Source organism: Phodopus roborovskii, unplaced genomic scaffold (genome assembly GCF_943737965.1).
Source record: "Phodopus roborovskii unplaced genomic scaffold, PHOROB, whole genome shotgun sequence".
NCBI classification, from domain to species: Eukaryota; Metazoa; Chordata; class Mammalia; order Rodentia; family Cricetidae; genus Phodopus; species Phodopus roborovskii.
The window spans coordinates 85,022-104,189 of NW_026126144.1; the positions used below are offsets into that span (position 1 = coordinate 85,022).

General features: G+C 39.1%; 1 protein-coding gene across 2 annotated transcripts in view; it reads left to right on the forward strand.

The window, feature by feature from the left end:
* Positions 1 to 1,312, forward strand: part of Bclaf3 (BCLAF1 and THRAP3 family member 3) — a 40,695-nt gene extending 39,383 nt beyond the window's left edge. Inside the window, exons 10-11 of one of the 2 annotated variants that reach the window (XM_051179542.1) lie at positions 511 to 536; positions 1,140 to 1,312. In XM_051179542.1, coding sequence (XP_051035499.1) covers positions 511 to 516 — 6 coding nt within the window. In that variant the 3' untranslated portion in view covers positions 517 to 536; positions 1,140 to 1,312. The remainder of the gene's footprint in view (positions 1 to 510; positions 537 to 1,139) is intronic. The other variant, XM_051179543.1, reaches the window with a different exon arrangement.
* The last annotated feature ends 17,856 nt before the right edge of the window (positions 1,313 to 19,168 follow it).

The window sequence follows — 19,168 nt, forward strand, 5'->3', positions numbered from 1 at the left end:
CTTGAAAAACCAAACCAAAAAAAAAAAAAAAAAAAAAAAAAAAAGAGAGAGAGAGAGAGAAGAAGAAAGGAAAACCTAGTTCAGTATTAGCCTTAAAAATAACTTTCAAATCATTGGAGGAGTGGGAGATCAGTTTGAGAGTTAAGAAACTATATCAAGATGAAAGTAATTCAAAGAATTGCATGCTTTTAAAAATAAGATTTTTCAGTTGAAATTTTCTTTAAAATTATTGTACTTAAGATTTCTTTTCAAACCTGTTGGTGACATTTTATTTCAATATGGAATTATATGGTTTTATATTATGTAATTAATAAAGCATAAAGTTCAATGCCATCTACAACTTTTAGATGAGTAATGTTGAAGAATGTATATACATATGTTTTGAACATTTCCTTAACTAAGATAGAAGGAATAATAAGATTTTTCTACCAGTGTTGTTTTTATTTGGAATTAAACATTTCCATTCTAATATGAATGTTAAAAATAAACATACCTTTGCATTTTTTTCAGTTTTAATGTATGAGCCTAGTTAAAAGGTAAGTATATATTTGAAATAATTTTTATTTTCAATGTCTTTGAATACATATTATTTTACCATTTTTAGTTTTATTATTTGCATAGTTTTATATCAAGTTTGTGGTTATTTAGTGTTTTTGCATCATACCACAATATAAAATCCACACTTGTTACTTTTATCATAATCTTCCTGTTCTTGTGAGTTGTTTTTGGTTTTTTTTTTTTCCTCATATTTGTTGAAACCTCATGTCTTTACATTGACTATCTGAAAGTTTTCAAAAAGCTTTCTTTGCAATTATCACTCATTACAAAAGTCCATGTGGTTTTGGAATAAGAAGTAGTGGAAAGGATAACATGCTAGTTTGCACATGTGTGCCTCCGTTGTGTCAGGCTGGGGACTAGAGAGGAAAAGTTTGAGTCTTGAGTAAGGCCAGAGTGCTTTCCCTGAAAAACTCTGAAGTTAACTTTGAGGTTCTACATTCCTTTGTGTGAATTGTGAGGTTCAAGTTAGCACTATACAGATTAAAGCATTTTGAGAACTGCACTGTGGGCCAAATTCTAGCTCACATGTTGTAACTGACTCTTCTATTGAAGCCCACATTTCTCTTGTTTTCTCTTGATAGGAATGCCCAATATTGCCACAGAAAACCAACCTGGAATTGTTGCACATGGAACTGACCCTACATGAGGACTTAACTAAGGATGTAACTGAGCATCTCATTTGGTCAGGAATTGGAATTGACACTAAGACACTAATACTGTAACTTTCTTGATAAAATATCTTTATTTTTCAGTAGTGGAATGCTGCAACTTTTTTACACTTAACAATCACTGTTAATCATGATATTCAGTTTCAAAGTTGTATTTAACTACAAGCTCTTTTGCAAAAAACACTCAGCAGGATTATTTGAGGGGCATTATTTGTTGATGCATCTTTTTCTGAGTATGGCTTCACTGAGAGAATTTAATCAAGTTTATCTAAACATTTATATGTTGAAAGCTTTATGTTATAAGAACAAGTATCAGAATTATATAGTGTCTGTACATGAAATAACTTTAAACAGTGGCCTTACAGTAGCAGATTTTATACTGGTTTTTCTTTTTCTGATGACATTTTGGCTCCTAACTTGAAGTTTTCTGAAGTTTCTGAAGATCAAGGCCTATGTACATCATCCATTTCATAATCAAATATAAGAAGCCTAGAGAAGAGAAGAGGTCTTCTCTATCGGGTCATGGCAGGTGCACTGAATTATTAGTAATGTGTGTCTTGGGTATTCCCATGACTATTTGCTCTTTTCTAGTTTCAAATGCTATTGTGGAAAATATGTAAGGATTTTATAATCACTATTCCATCTTTTTCCCCCTCAGGGCAAGCTTGTGCATATTATATTTTTAAAGGCTTTTAAAATCTGACAGACAAAATTACATATTTGAACATTGTACTTTACTACTATGGTATTACACATTTTACAGACACATCTTACAGAGGGCTTATCTTTGGTTCAGTTGCTAGGTGTTGCATACTTGCTACATGTAAAGTAGGATTGATGGGATATTAAATGCAATCTGTAGGTCCAGAAACTTCTTTTTTTTCTTTCCTTCTGCTTAAAAGTACATACACATTCCTAGTCAAATTTTTGTGAAATGTTTATTTGTAAGAAAATAAAATATTGTTGCTTTTTCTGCTTGAAGCTGTTACCTGGCAGTTGGTGAGAACATTCTTTTAATTTTTTCATCAGACTGATAACCCTGGACAATACCCGTTGATATTGAGTACTGGAAAAACACATAATGATGTATGTTTTTCCATATTTTCCTTTTTAAATTTTTATTTAATTTTTCTTTTTAATACAAGGGCCATTCTTCCTTAAATGGGTCAGTGATAGGGGAAGTTGGAGTCTTGATTTAGTGAGAACTGGATGATGCATGGATGGCCTGATCCTTTTTTTTTTTAAATATGTGCCCTTCTAGAAGTCAGATTTTCTAACCCTCCTATAAATGAAACAGAGCGTAAGGAAGAAAATTATGTGTGCGGTAGTATGGCAAGTTTACATTGTCTGGGTGCTTAAAATAAACCTACCTTAATTTTTTTGAAGCAGGGTCTAATGTAGCCCAGGCTACTATGGAACTCAGTATATAGCTGAGGATGACATTGATGACTTCTAGAGTGCTGGGGACTACAGGCATGTTGCCACCATTCATGGTTTTTATAAAGTGTTTCATGCATGTTAGACAAGACTGCCAGCTGAACTACATCCTTAATCCATTGAACTTAATTTTTTATTTTATTATTTTATGTGTAAAGGTGGTTTTGACTGCATGTGTATCATACATTGTCCACAGAGGCCAGAATAGAATGTTGTAGCTCCTGGAACTAGAGTTACAGGTGGTTGGTTATGTGATGCCGCTGAATGCTGTGAATTGAACCAAGGTCCCCTCATAGAGCAGCTGGTACTCTTAACTGCTGAGCCATCTGTCCAGTCCCTAGTTTCTAATGAATTGATTTCATTTGTTCCCATATTCTAGTAGACGGTTATAAAATTGTAGTAATTATTCATGTGATTGGCTCATCTGTGTGCATGAGTGCATGCATGTATGCATTTGTGCGTGTGTGTTTCACATAACAATGAACAAGAAAAAGGATGAGACACATAGGCCCTGTCTACTGTTGTGGTTTCTGTAGTCTCAGAAGGAAAATGGTCATGTATATAGAAACGAAGCCTGATAAACAGCTTGACTCTAGATGTTTTTATTTATTTATTGTAGCACCGAATGATAGGATTGTTATTTTAGTATTTCATTTTACAACCTATTCCCAATTTAGCATATTTGGATAAACTTTTGGCATTGTATAAAAATCCAAAGCTTTTTATCTGGCAAAATAGTATTCAGAAAACATTATTGATAAAAGATTGATAGCCTATTTTTGGAGCCTATTCCCTATAGTGGATGCCTTGCTGCAGGTGTAAGAGGCTTGGTTCTGTATCAACTTGATGTGCCAGACTTCATTGACTCCCCATGGGAGGGGAGGGAAGGGGAACTGTGGTTGGTATGTAAAATGAATAAATAAAATTTAAAGAAAAAGAAAGAATGATAGTCTAAAAAGAAATACTTGCTTTATAAATAAAGTACATACTAGGTATGGTGCTTCATACCTGTAATCCCAGCACTTGGGAGTCTGAGACAGGAGTTTGAAATCTGCCTGAGTTACATAGTGAATTCAGGCCAGCCTGAGTACTGTGAGAAGCTATGTCAAAAATTCATAAAATATACACATAATCCAGGACACATTAAAAACTAAAATAATATAAACCATACAGTAGGAACAGGGACCATGTCTATCTTGTTCACCATAATCTTCAGCACCCAACATCCTAGTTAACAGTAGAAACTCATTAAATATTAACTGAATGAGGAATCAGTAAGTAGTGAGTCGAATTTACATATATAATTTTATATGGAAATTGAACAATGTCCTGGAAAAAAGTCTGAATTCTTAAATGCTTAATTGCTTAAGACCTGAGAATTTCCCGTTTACTTTTGTATGTGTGAATGCAGTGGTTTATATGTCATTACACATGAATCTCAGGTGTTGGTACTTGCCTTCCACCTTGTGTGAACAGGTTTTCTTGTTTGTTGCTTCATATGCCAGGCTAGCTGGCCTGCAAGCTTCCAGGAACCTCCTGTCTCTGCCTCCCATCTTGCTGTAGGAATGTTCAGGTTACAAGCATGTGCTGCTTTACATGACTATGTGGGTGCTGGGTGTCTCAACTCAGATCCTCATGCTTGGGTGTCAGGTGCTTTTACTCATGGAGCCATTGCCCTACCCCAGAAAGGTTTTTGCTGAGTCCTATACCATTGTCTCCTCCCATTTCTTCCCATGTGCTAGACTTGTCATTGGTAGTAGGGTGACAGTAGTAAGATCACTCCTGCTATAAAGACTCTCAAACTATTATTTTTACAAGGCAGGGTTTCTCTGTGTAACAGCACTGGCTGTCCTGGAACTAGTTCTGTAGACCGGGCTGGCCTTGAACTCTCAGAGATCTGCCTGCCTCTGCCTCCAGAGTGCTGGGATTAAAGGTGTGTGCCACCAGTGCCCATCTCATTAAAACATTTTGAATAACAACCATGTTTTAGTTAATGTCTTAAGGCTACTATTGCTGTGATGAAATACCATGACCCAAAGTAGCCTGGCAAGGAAAGGGCTTATTTCATCCAGAGTTCCATATAACAGTTTATCATCAAAAACAGTGAGGGTAGGAACTCATACTGGAGGCAGGAACTGATGCAGAGGCCATGGAGGAGTGCTGCTTACTGGCTTGCTCCTCAGTTTGCTTTCCTATAGGAACAGATGGCACCACCCACCATGGGTTGGGTCCTCCCCCATCAACCACTAATTAAGAGAATTCCCTATAGATTTCCCTTCATTCTGATCTTACACGAGCATCGCTTCAATTCTAACCCTTTCACCCAAGTATCACCTAGTAAAGAAACAGGTGGCAAGTCTTGGTAATAGAGGGCTTCCAAAATGATAAAAGGGCTGGCACAATTACCAAACCATGTAGAGGTAAACTCCCTGTACTGCCTTTGGGACTCCAGCATAGAGTGACTAGGCATTCCTGAGGTGCTAGAGCAGTCTGGGGAAGTCAAAGCCACAGAAGGGACATATTTGGCAGGTCCAGCAATCCTGAATGTAGATATTTAGGAGGAAAAGGAATGAATAGGAGATTCTCCTACAGAGTTCCAGCAAACAGATGATTGCAAGTTCGGAACCCATGAAGATAGAACCAAGACACTGAAATTGAATCATAGTTGTAGAATAGAAGGTAAATGTTAGAAATTTTGACAAATGGAAGCATGTGGAGGGAAATGACATTAGTATTAAAATCATCCTGTATGCTCTCCTGTCATGTTAAGTCATAATATTCTAAAGTTGTAGTCCAGAAGGCATGAATATACAGCCCAGTGGTGAAACAATTGGGTAACACTGGTTGAATAAGAATGGCTACCCTAGGCTTAGTCATCAGTTATGGGCATTACTTGAGAAGGAGTAGGAGGTGTGGACTTGTTAAAGAAAGTATGTTAATGGGGATGGTTTTTGAGGTTTCAAAACTGTGCTCTCAGCCACTGTTCCAACACCATGCCTGCTGTCGTGTTCCCTGCCATGATGAGAGTAGATTAAACCTCTGAAACTGTAAGCAAGTCCTAATTAAATGTTTCCTTTTACAAGTTCCCTTAGTCATGGTTTCTCCCTGCAATAGAACAGTGACTAAGATAGGCCCTAATAACCAATGTTAAGTTTTTCACAGCTTCTTGACTTTCACACAGTGGTTCTTAGTGTGATCCTAATGCCTGACAGCATCCTACATCAGCAGCTTCTACAATTTCACTTCTGATTCTTTTTCTATTGGGTTTAATTAAAATCATAATAAATATAGTGAGTAACTGTTGCTATTATTCCTGGGCATACATATAACTGCATAGAGGCTGGAAGCACACTTAATCATTCTTAACACTCAGTTATGTAACTGGTGGGATTTGGAGGGTCTGTGTTTTTTTTCCTCTGTCACATAACAAAATGCCTAGTGCTATTTTGAAAGTTATTTTCTTAAAAGTATTAAGAACATTTCATCCTACCCTTCACTGAATGTCAGTCACTAGAAACATGTGAACAAGTATTACCTTCATTAGGATGTCTGCTTCATTATAGCCCAGTGTGGTTTCACTCCCTGCTCTTCCCTCTTCTACCTTATAAGGTGTGGTGAATGTTTTAAGTTTGATATTGACATTTTAGTATAAATTATTGACATACAAAGTGTAACAGTAATATAAAAGTTACCTTGATGTCACTGTTTTTATTTTTAAAGGAAAGACAAGCTAGTTGTGGTGACCTCACAAGGTCATGTTCAAGGTCAAGGACAGCCTGGACTACATTTTCTTTTAAAGACAGAAACCTTCATCTTTCCCTATTAATAAAATAATCATTAAGGACTGTAGACCCAAAATTGAGTTGAAGTTTTACATGTCATTACACCCAAACCTGTGCTATCTATTTGTAATAACCTTCAAAGAAATCAGGAGAGACAATAGCCAAATCCCATTAAGCCAACACAGTTTCACTTAGATTCTTAAAGGAATTCGAGCCTGGCTTGTTTGCTTCTACCTCCTCATTTTGTTCATTGGAGCACATTTATGGTTTTGGCTCTTGATGTTTATGGAGTCAGTGTCTCCCTCTCCTTCTCTCTCCCTCTTCATTCTCTTTCCTTCCCTGTCTCTCTTTAGTTTTTGAGACAGGACTTCACAGGTTCCACGCCAACATGCAACTTGCTGTATAGCCAAGAATGATCTTGAACTTTGATGCTTCTGTTGCCACTTCCCAGGTGCTGGGATTATAGGCATGCCTGGGTTCATAATTGCTAATTACAGTGTTAATTATATCTTTATTATTCCATTTCTTGAAATGGTATGATAATGGAAGAAAAGTTATAAACCTACTGCTTAAGTACTTGTATAATATTTTTGTGTTTCTCATTAGTCTCTGAGCTTTTCTTGGTAGTTGAGATTATACTTAATGTTTATTTGCTTTTGCAGATTGTCATAAACATGAATAAAACATGTTAAGTTAGTATGATATTCACTTACATATATTATATTGGACAAGACATAGAATCCTATTCCCAGAAAGCTAAACATGTCTTTCAAAAACCTGAGTTATAATGTTAAAATTTTGGAAGTTATTTTTGCTGTACATATTGTTTAAAATACTTAAAAAGAACAAGTTAAACCTTGCAGGTAATTTTTTGCTTCTGTGCCTTAAATGCTGGAATTACAGGCATGAGCTACCATGACTGGTCCTGCTGATAAATTTGTAGTAGAAATTCTTACCTTGGTTTCTAATCCCTTGTAATAATACTTTATATTTTGTAAAGAAGAAAGCGACTTCAATGTTGAGAGGTGATTGCTGGTGATGATTTGTGTAAGATACTGCAAGAAACACAGTGTGTTTCATGTAATGGGTTCTTAACAATTGTGGAGGAAAGAATAGTTGCCAAGATGTTTTCCAGGTAATCATGCTGTAATCCACAGACCCAGAGAGGCTAACTAACAAGGAGGGCTCTAGTTGGGGGACATATGGATCTCCCTAGGAAGGAGAATAAATTTTGCAGGTGAATTGGTGTTGGTGTGGATGGGAAAAGGAGTAATCATGTTAGGAGGGGGAAGAGAGTACAGAGAGAGACGGTGGTATTGGAGGGCATCGTGGGGGTTGGGGAGCAATGTGGAAACCCTAGGGCAGTGGAAACTCGCTGCAATCTACAAGGGTGACTCCAGTGAAGACTACTAGTAATGGAGGATACAGAGCCTAAACTGTCTGACTTCTATAACCAGACAAGGCTTCCAGAAGTGGGACTGGGACAACAACCCAGTCAGAAAACCTTTGACCTACAATTTGTCCTGCCTGCAAGATGTGCTGGGGTAAAATTGGCACAGAACTTTTGGGAGTGGCCAGCCAGTGACTGGTCTAACTTGAAACTCATGACACTGCCTGGATGGCCAGGAACCAGAAGCTGGACGGTTCAGAGACTCAGGGGAGAACCTAATGTGACTGGCAAAAAAAATGTCAATGAAGTGATTTCTAATGATATTCTGCTATACTCACAGATCAGTGCCTATCCAGTCATCATCAGCACTTTAAACCAGACTAATCTCGAACTCACAGAGATCTACCTGCCTCTGATTCCCAAGTGTTGGGATTAAAGGCATGCACTACCACCACCCAGCTACTTTTTTAGTTTTAACAGAAAAAGAAAAAAAAATACATGCAAAGGAAATGAAGTCAGCAAGGGTCTCACTATATATCCCTGGCTGTCCTGAAACTCATAGAAATTTACCTGCCTCTGCCTCCCAAGTGCTAAGGTGAAAGATGTGAGCACACCTGGGTAACAAATGTGTTTTCTATACCCATAGTTCTGCCTTTTCTGGAATGTCATATACATAGACTTATACAGCACATGGTCGGTGTTATCTGACATCTTAAGATTGGCTTTTAAGATTCATCCATGTACTTTAAATTTCATTCTTTGGTTATGAAAGTACTTGTTTATTCTTGTGAATGCTTAATATACACAATAAAAGCATGCCAATTGATGGTGGCATATGCTAGCACTTGGGAGGCAGAGACAGGCATATCTTTGTTAGTTGGATGCCAGCCTGGTCTACAGAGTGAGTTACAGGACAGACAGGTCTACAGAGAAACCCTTTCTCAGGAAAAGAAAAAAGTGAAAAGAAAAAAAAAAAAAAAAAAAAAAAAAAAAAAAAAACTTACATGAATCTCACAGCTTTGCATCATTAAAGAGTCCCTCCCTGCACTGCTCCAAATTCATTCTTTGTTAGTGCTAAGTAGTATTTTATTTTCTGGATTCATTGTCTCCTCAATACTTGATAAGCATGTTGCTTCCATGTTTTGGCAATCACAAACAAACTAAATCTTCACTTAAGTCTAAATTTATTTCATGCAAATAAATTTTCAGGGGTAGGATTGTCAAATCATGTGATCATATTGACAACTCTGTAATAAAATGTCAAGCTATTTTCCTGAGTAGCTTCAGTATCTTGTAAGCAATCCAACAGGAGTACTTTCTTAAAGGAATGATCTTGCACATATTCTGTGTGCTCATTTCCCTGTTCAACCACCCTCCCAGCAGAATGGATCAAGCGACTTGACACCTATTCAAGCATGCCATACTCCAGCTTATTTATCGTGTGTGTGTGTGTGTGTGTGTGTGTGTGTGTGTGTGTTGTTGTTGTTGTTGTTGTTGTTGTTGTAATGGGGGCCTTGGAGTTGGCAAAGAACACACCCAGACACTATGTTCTCAGCACAATCGAGTTTTAATACCCTGGAGGGACAAGTAGGGATAGTTTGGGCAAAGACAGCAGCTGGTGTCTCTTCAGGAGTGGGTTTTTTGTTTTGTTTTGTTTGTTTTTGTTGTTTTGTTTTTTGAGACAGGGTTTCTCTGTGTAACAGTCCTAGCTGTCCTGGTACTTATCTGTAGACCAGGCTGGCCTTGAACTCACAGAAATCTGCCTGCCTCTGTCTCCTGAGTGCTGGGATTAAGGGCAAGTACCACCACTGTCTGGTTAGCAGGAGTGGTCTTTGAGGAGAAAAGGGGATGTCTATGATAGAATGACTTGGCAAGTCCTGATTGGACATGTTAATGTAGCCAAATAATGAATTTTGATAGCTGGACCTGGTGTTTTAGTTAGGTATAAGAAAGTGGCCAAATAAAGGAATAGACCTTGGGGGGCTAGCATTAGAAATGTAATCTAATGGTTTAGTACTGGAGAGGGAAGGGCAGAGAGCAAGACCTACTGGTGCCATGTTTGTAATCTTTGGACCTGTTAGCCTTTCATGTTGTGCATGTGAGTATAGATGTTTTTGTATATGTGTGGCTGCACATGTGTGCATATTTGTGGAGTCCTGAGTTGATGTTGGGAACCACCCTCGATCACCCACTCTATTCATGTAGCAATTAAAATTTTTTTCTGTCTTTTTTTTTTCTTAGATTTCTTTTATATGTTTGAGTGTTTTGCCTGAAATTGAATGCATGTGCACCCCATGGCTGACTAGTGCCCACACAGGACAGAAGAAGGCATCAGATCCCTTGGAATTGGAGTTACAGATGGTTGTGCCTCCTTGTGGGTGCTGGGAATCAAACTCAGGTCCTTAGCAAGAGCAGTACTCTCCAGATCTCAAGGCAAGGTTTTTCGATTAAACCCAGAGTTTGCTAATTTGGCTATTCTTATTAACCAGCTTGCTTTGGGGGTTCCCCCATTTCTACCCCCTGGGGTCAGAATTTAGGCTGACAGCAAGACTAATCAGCATTTGTATGGATTTCTGAGGATCTGAACTTGGGTCTTAGACTTGTAAAACAAACATTTTAACCACTGAGCCATCACTCCCATACTCATGCTTTCATATCCATGTACACGTTTGCCCAGTTTCATCTCAAATACCCTTTGCCATTTGTCTTGTTGAGTGCCTAATTCCTGACCCTATGGCTCACTGGACCAGTTGTCCAGGTACACCTAAATATACCTCTGTTGAAGATCTCACTCACTAACTAGGAACCACAGTCAGTTTATTTCATCATTCTCCTACTTCTGTCTTTGACACAATTCATAACAGTACCAAAATTACAGTTATGAACTAGTATTTAAAATGGTTTTATGGTTGGGAATCACCACAACCTGAGGAACTGTATTAAAGGGCTCAAGTATTAGGAAGGTTGAGAACAACAGTCTTAGGTGATCTACTTTTTATTTTACTTTTTTATTTCTAAAACTATCATATTTTAGATACAATTCTCAGTTCCCTGTCCCTCCTGTCTTCCCATTCCCCCTACCATTCCCCCATACCATTCCTCATCCACTGCTCAGGGAGAGTGAGGCCATCCATGGGGGATCATCAAAGTCTGTCACAGCATTTGGGCCAGCACCGATGACCTCCCCCATATATCTAGGCTGAGAGAGTATCCCTCTATAGGGAATGGGCTCCCAAAGCCCACTCATGCACTAGAGATAAATACTGATTCCACTGCCAGAGACCCCATAGCTGCCTAAGCCCCCCAACTGACACCAGTGTTCAGGGGTACTGGTTCTTATAATGGTTTTGTACCTGGCAGTCTGGTGTCTGTGAGCTACCACTTTCGAAGGTGAGCTGCTTCTGTGGGTTTCCCTGAATGGTCTTAGCCCCTTTACTCATTACTTCTTCCTCTCTACAACTGGACTCCAGGAGTTTGTCCAATGCTTAGCTGTGGATAGGTGATCTATTTTTAAAGGAAAAAAAAAAAACAGAAAATGTTTTACAGGATGGATGGCTCATCATTTTTCCCACCGCTTTGGTTTTAGAGGTTCCAGTATAGTCCATCCTAATATATCCCTGTCTAATTTGGTTCAGGTTTGTTGTGTTGGGGCCATATGGTCTCTTAAAATGGTTACACCAAGGAGCATGGCCTGGCTGTGGTGGCCCAAGCCTTTAATCCTAGCACGTGTGAGGAAGAACCAGGTTGATTGAGGCCAGCCTGGTCTACAAGCAATTTCTAGGTCAAACAGGGCTACACAGAGAAACACTGTCTCGACAAACTGATAGGACATTGGTTGGGGGCGGGTGTAGAGAGAAAAGGAAGGAACTAGTATCCTACTAGCCCCTTCTTTGTCACACTTCAAAACATCTTAAAGGCCTCTCTTTAGATCCCAGTTAAAGCTTCCACACCTTCCCAAGAGCATCTCCCTGAGACCATACACATGAACCTTTGGGTGCATTAAAATGCAAACTCCAGCTGGGCGGAGGCACACACCTTTAATCCCAGCACTCAGGAGGCAGAGGCAGGCAAATCTCTGAGTTGTAGATCAGCCTGGTTTACAAAGCTACACAGAGAAACCCTGTCTCAAAAAAAAAAAAAAAAAAAATGGAGGAATCGGGGATTCTGAGGTAGGCTAAGGAATGAATACTGCTATAGCACCTAGCTTTTCCCATGGGTTCTGGTGGTCTGAACTGAAATCATGATGTTTGCAGAGCAAGGACCGTACCAGTTAAACCGTCTCCCCAGCTCTCAACCGGAGAACCTTTAATTAAAAAAAAATTAGAATAATGTCTTGGTTTTAGGTGTTTCAATTTTAGTTGTCACTATACAGCTCTCTGAAAACAGGTTTTTGAAGGTTCTTTTTGGTTTGTTTTTTCAAACAGGGTTTCTGTATAGAAACAGATTTTGTCTTAGCCTAGAAAAATAAATGTTAGCATGAATCTTACCAAGTGGACTGGGATAACTTCTGGGTCTTCCAACTTCATCAACAATTTGCTCTCCTGCTCTTGTTTTGGCTGGTAGAGTCATCTAGAGCTTTCTTGCTCCACCTAATGGGCAAAAAGTGAACTGACTGCCTTTTTTAAAATGCCTCTTAGCAACTAGAGGACAGACATCACACATCAAGGTAGAGATCCACCTGTCCCTTCCTTCCAAAGTGCTAGGGTAATAGGCATATACCACCTTGTCTGGTTCTGGTGTTTTTTGTTTTGTTTTTTGTAGATGCCTTTTACTTCCTTGCTTAAACTTATGCCTATGTATTTTCTTTTTTGTGACTATTATGAGTAGGATTGATTGCATTTGTGATTTTGTGTGTGTATAGAGTACTTTGTGTGTTTGTATGTGTTTATATGTGGGAATGTACATGCATACATCTAAGTTGGTTGTCTTCAGCTTATGCATATTATTTTTAGTTGAGTTTTGTTACTATTGTATGTATATGATGTGGGGGGTACACTTTCCCCCAAATTGCTTTTGGTCATTTTAAAGATTTATTTATCTTTATTTTGATTTGTAGAGGTGTTTTGCCTGTGCACCACAAGCATGCCTATTACCCACAGAGGTCAGAAGACAGCATTGGATCCCCTGGAACTGGAGTTACAGCTGGTTGTTAGCTGGTATGTGGGTTCTAGGAATCAAACCTGAGTTCTCTGTAAGAGCAGCAAGTGCACTTAAGCCATCTCAACACTGAACCATCTCACCAGCTCCTGGTCATGGTGTATATCACAACAGAAAACAAAGTAAAACAGCCCACTTTCCTGAATGACACTTGAATTGCTAGGTGGCATGAAATCCTATCACAAAAGAAAAAGGAACCACTTAAATGCCATGTGTATCAGTCTCCTATTGCTGCTAGAGTGAATTAGCATGAACAGTGGCTAAAATAGCACCAATTTCCTTCTGTGCAGTCCTAGAGGTCAGAATGAAACAGGCACGTCGAAGCTGTTTTTGCTAAAAAGCATTGACTCCACACCTGTACCTGTAAGATAACTACAACAGGACCAAAGCTGGCACCCCGCTTCGTTTTGTGTCCATTTGACTCCTTTGCTTTGACTGAAGGCTAAGACTGAACTCATTGCCTTTAGCCTGTCTTCTGGAGCCACCTTGGACTCCCAGACACCAGAACCCTATTTTGAGATGCTGTCAGTATAGCTTCTCTGTCATATATCAAGGACACAGTCTCACAGCAGACTTCCTGGTCCTCTGACTCTTGCATTTTTATCTGCTTCCTCTTCCACAGTATTCCCTGAGTCTTAGCTGTAGGGAGTGTGTTGTAGGTGTTATCAACTGGGTCAGGACACCTCATAGTCAGTTGTTGTCTGCATTTGAGTAGTTGTGGCTTTCTGTGATGGTCTCTCTCTGTTGTAAAAAGCTTCTTTGATGAGGGGTGAGAGATACACTTATCTGTAGACATAAAAATAAATATGTAGAATGCAGTGAGAAATTATAATCCCTTCCTTATATGTAAAAGCAAGTAACCTCAGACACCATTTGGAGGAGGTTCTAAGCATAGATCAGAGTCCAGAAGGCACTGCTGAAATGTACAGGTTCTTGTGTCTCAGAACAAAGAATCCGAGTAGGGATGCATGCATAGTAGTAGAAATAGCATTTATTAAGAGTACTTTATGAAGGTAGAAGTGGGCCAGAGATCTGGGAAAGGTTGGAAGCACAAAGGCTTGGGGCTGTGAGAGTCCTGACCCCTTTTGGGTCATTACATACTACCAGCCTTCTGCATTTGTGGATTCTGGCTTTTCCTGCATATGTTCTGTTCTTTACATGTAGTCTTGGCTTAGGAGTTTGCAGTCTTTCTCCTCTGTTATTGGTTTCTCTCATATGTCAATCATCTTTAAAATTAATTTTGTAGTACTAGAGAGCTGTTGGGTGGCTCACAACCTCCTGCAACTCCAGCACCAGGGGATCTGACATCCTCTTCTACCCTCCACAGGCACCTCACCTGCACTCTGGCACAACCACCCACCCTCATACACGAAACTAAATTTAAAATTAGCTCTTTGTGTGTGGTGGGGGTAGGAGTGCAGGTGCAAATGTGCACATACCACATCATGCATGTGAAGGTCATAGGGCAACTGGTGGAACATGGTTCTTCCCTTCTACCTTGTCAAGGCAGGCTTTCTCTGCTGCTGTGCTGTGTGAGCTCTGGGCAATTCTGTCTCTGCTTCCCATAGCACCCTAGAAGTGCTAGGATTCCATATGTGAATCACCACATCCAGCATTTTATATGGGTTCCTGGGGTGAGATTCAGGTCAGGTGCAGCAAGTACATTTATTTACCCACTAAGCCATCTCCAGGAGCTTTATTTTCTCTTCAGTAAACTGTTCTCTAACTCAGCTTGCCTCAACTTGCCCTTTAGGTTTGCACTAAGATCAGAAAGTTTCATGGATTAGGTGGGCACCTTTGGTGCATACTTTCTTTTTCAAATTTGCTATACCTTGTTAATACCAGGTTGCAAATACACAGGTAAATCAGTCCTCACTCCAAGAGCTGTCTATTTTGTTCAAACTAATTGTCCTCTGGATTATTGTCCTCAGTGTTAGCCAGGGATTCTTTTTTTCCTCTCACTACTGCCTCATGTGAGATCCATTGTTTCCTAGGTCTGATATATTTTGCTTTCTTTTGTTTTGCTTTTTTATTCATTTATTTTTACATTCTAATCCTAGTAGTTCTCCCTCTCTTCTCTCCTCCTGCTCCCCCCCACTTTCCTCCCCACCTCCCATCTGCTCCTTGGAGAAGGGTAGGCCTCATATAGGAAGTCTACTAAGTCTGTCCCATCATCTAGTTGAGGCAGGACCAAGGCACCTCTCTACTTCCACACCCCTGTGTCTAGGCTGAGCAAGGTATCTCTCCGTACACAATGGGCTCCACTAAGTCAGTTTGTGTGTTGTGTTAGATCTCGGACCAGTGGCCGCATACACTGTCCCAGTCATATCATTGTCACTTATATTAAGTGAGGCTAGTTTGGTCCTATGCAGATTCCCCATTTGTCAGACCTGAGTCAGTGATCTCTCACTAGCTCAGGTCAGCTGATTCTTTGGGTTTCCCCATCATAGTCTTGACTCCTTTGTTCATTTTATTCTCTTCCCTCACTTTGATTGTACTCCAGGAGCTTGGCCCAATGGTTAGTTGTGGATTTCTGCATCTGCTTCCATCTGTATCTGGAGGAGGGTTCAAGCTTCTCTGGAAATGTAGATTGTAGGCTGGGTATCTTTTGCTTTATATCTGGAAACCATTTATGAGTGAGTACATAACTATATTTGTCCTTCAGGATTTTTTTTCTAGTTCTGTCCATTTGCCTGTGAATTTTAGGATGTCAATCTTTTGCTTTCTTGGTATCTCTTTTCTTTTGTTGGAATGTCCTTCTGATGTTTTATTAAAAGTTCATGGAACACTGTGTATTCTGAAAATGTCACCGAGAATTTGGCTGAATATATGGTTCTAAGTTGAAGATCATTTACTTTTAGAATTTCCAATGTCTAATTTCAAGAGGCATTGAGAAAACCAATGTCATTCTGATTTCCAGTTCTTTGTTATGAAGCTTTCTTTTTTGTCTTGAAGTTTTCCAGTATCTGTCACTGATGTTTTTAATGTTATTATACTATATTTTGACTATTATATATTTGAACATTTATCGTAAACTTCACTGAGTACTGCCCATATTGTTCACACATTGTCCTGGACTCTTGGCTGCCTCTTCTCATGTGGAGATACTTGCCCTTCCATTTATGGATATTTTCTTGAGTTAAATTTATCTCTAGTTGTTTACTTTTTGAAGGGCTGCCTATGATTTGGACATTGGATCATCTGAAATGGTCTTCTATATGTCCTGTCCTTTCCATTTTAATTTCCATTTCTTCATCTTTTTATTGTCTCCATGGGAATTTTTTTGCCTTGACATGAGCATATTTATATATAATATTTTATTGATTCTTTGAGAATTTCATATACACAATACAATATGACCATAATTTTATTAAAAAATTTTATCTGTTGTATTCAAATTTTTATGATCTGATTCTTTTTTTTTTGATCTGATTCTTACCACATCCTATCCCCTCTTTTCAATTCCTCCCATCCTTTCAGCGTTGTTTAGAGTCTGTCTTTATTTGATAGATGCAGTTACTTCTCTTAACATTGTGAGCATCATTTTTTTTTTTTTTTTTGGTTATTGATGTTGAAGTCTTCATTAATCTCCCATGGGTTTCTTTTCCTTGTTTCTTTTATTCTGTTTGTTTGTCTTTTCACTGGTTTCTTTTCCTTGTTTCTTTTATTCTGTTTGTCTTTTCACTGGTTTCTTTTCCTTGTTTCTTTTATTCTGTTTGTCTTTTCACTGGTTTCTTTTCCTTGTTTCTTTTATTCTGTTTGTCTTTTCACTGGTTTCTTTTCCTTGTTTCTTTTATTCTGTTTGTTTGTCTTTTCACTGGTTTCTTTTATTCTGTTTGTTTGTCTTTTCACTGGTTTCTTTTCCTTGTTTCTTTTATTCTGTTTGTTTGTCTTTTCACTTGACACTGGAAGTATTCTTCAACCACCTAGTCACTTTTGTTGATATTGAATACAAAAGCATCTAAAACCCTTTGGGTAGATCCTGTAAGCCTGGGCAGAGACTCTTACACGAAGAGTAATGGATCCAGATATCAGCCAAGATCTGATAAGAAATAGCTGTCACAGTTCCATTGAATTGGGTTCAATTGAGAAAGGTTCAATAAAGGACATTTTTGAAGGCATAGGCAGTGTTTAGGAGAGACAAAAAAACTAGGTCAGTATCCCAATGGGATACTCACCACCTGAAGGTTGAAGGGCAGGGTGTGGGGAATTTTCTTTGAAGCTCTGTTTGGGTCTCCATTCAAAAAGAGGCAGGTGACAGGAGCCATGGTGTTCAGAAAACAGATATAATGGGTCTGTGATTCATCAGGGAGGGAATACGGGGCTCAAATTTTCTGACTTGACACTACACTATTCATCTCTGCAGGAGTTTGACACTCATAGCACCCAGGGAAAATTGTATGGGAACAGAGAATTGTATGGGAACTGAGAATGGGAACAGAGGCCTCTAATCCAGGCTGTACCTGGCAATATTGAGTCCAGAAAACAGAATCCATGCTAGATGTTTTGGGTCTATAGGTTATAAATAGAATTAGACTCTTACATCAGAGGTCAACAAAGCCAGGTGTAGTAAATGTCAGCGATACTATCAAAAGGTCAGAGAAGTTGACTGTGCCTGCTCAGGAGCTGCAGCAATTCTACAGGCTAGCCAGAAAATTCCCACCAGTGATTCCAGTTTTTAAAGGACGCCACTACTCATCTCACATGTCCACATGTTGGATTCTGGTATGCCAAGGAACCTGTGGAGTTTGTCCCATGCCCACATCTGGGGATCTTTTCTCTAGGCCCCCTTGGGTGTTTCTGAAGAAGGTGCCTCATCTCATTATGCCCAAGAGGACATGGAAAATGAATGAGTAAGTGTTGGTCTTTAGCACGCTGGGAACTTGATGGTCCTGGGTTAAATGTCTTGGTAACAAGATCTCTTCTTCCTGCATTTCTCAACTTGTTGAGCAGTGTCAGGGAAGGGCCTGAGGGTCCAGCCACTCAGTATAGCCACTCAGTATACTAAAGATGAAACTGTATCCTTGATCTGAGCCTTGAACTTTGTAGAAGTTTGGTTGGTTGAGGGGTCCCTATCAGAACCTACCGTAAACTCCAGTTTTATGGCTTTCTGCTAAGTTGCCACCTCTCCAGGGTTCACGTCAAGTCTCTTAATGGTTCCATTCTTGTTTCTGTCATTGGCAGGGAAGTCCCACTTATTCCTTTACTATATCTTAGTAGATTTGGGGAGTAAAAGTGACAAACACAAGTAGTCCAGTGTGCTAAGATTAACAACATGTATTTTTTGGACATTTGTTACAGTTGTTAAGTTGGATGCTCACTTTAAACCCTATAATCACCTTAGATATTTATTTCTTTAATTGCATAGCCATTATTTATTCTAAACTATTAAAATAAGGAAACATAAGATAATAAACATATGATACCCTTTTTGTGTGTTTCTTTAAGACAGGGTCTCATGTAGTCCAAGATAGCCCCAAATTCTCTATGTAGCCCAGGATGACCCTTCTTATCCTCCTACTTCAAGCTCCCAAGTCATTACAGGCATGTGCCACCACAGCTGGTATTATGTTGTACTGGTGATTGAACCCATGGAACCTAGGTCTTCATTCATTCTAGGCAAGCACTCTACCAATTGAGCTAGATTTCTAGAGACGATAGTCCCAAGAGATGATAATCTTTAAAAATCAGTCTTTTCCTTTATTAAAATTATGCTCATTGAGGAAAATCTAAAACAATGTCGGACACTATCCCAAGCACTTTATTAGCTTTAGACTTCATTAGAGTTCACTAGAGCCCTATGAGATAGGTAATGGTATTTCCATTTCACACATGATGAACTTGAACCATAGAAAGAAATCTCCCAAGATTACATGCTCAGGGCTTTGGCTTCACTGTTATGCTCTCTGGCTCAAGAAATAAAAAGGAGGGCCATGGAAGTAGCTCAGTGAATAAATGCACTCATTCCCAAAGTCTCATGACCTGAGATCAGATCCCTGGTAGCCATGTAAGCCTTTTCATTTATTTATTTGGGTGGCCAGAAAAGGGCTATAGTTTATGGATATGAAAAACTAAGGCACATACACAACTCTTAAAACTTTAATTCATCTTTTAAAAGACAGATGTAGCAGCACAAACATCTGCAATCCTAACACTGCCTTACAGGGAGACAGGGA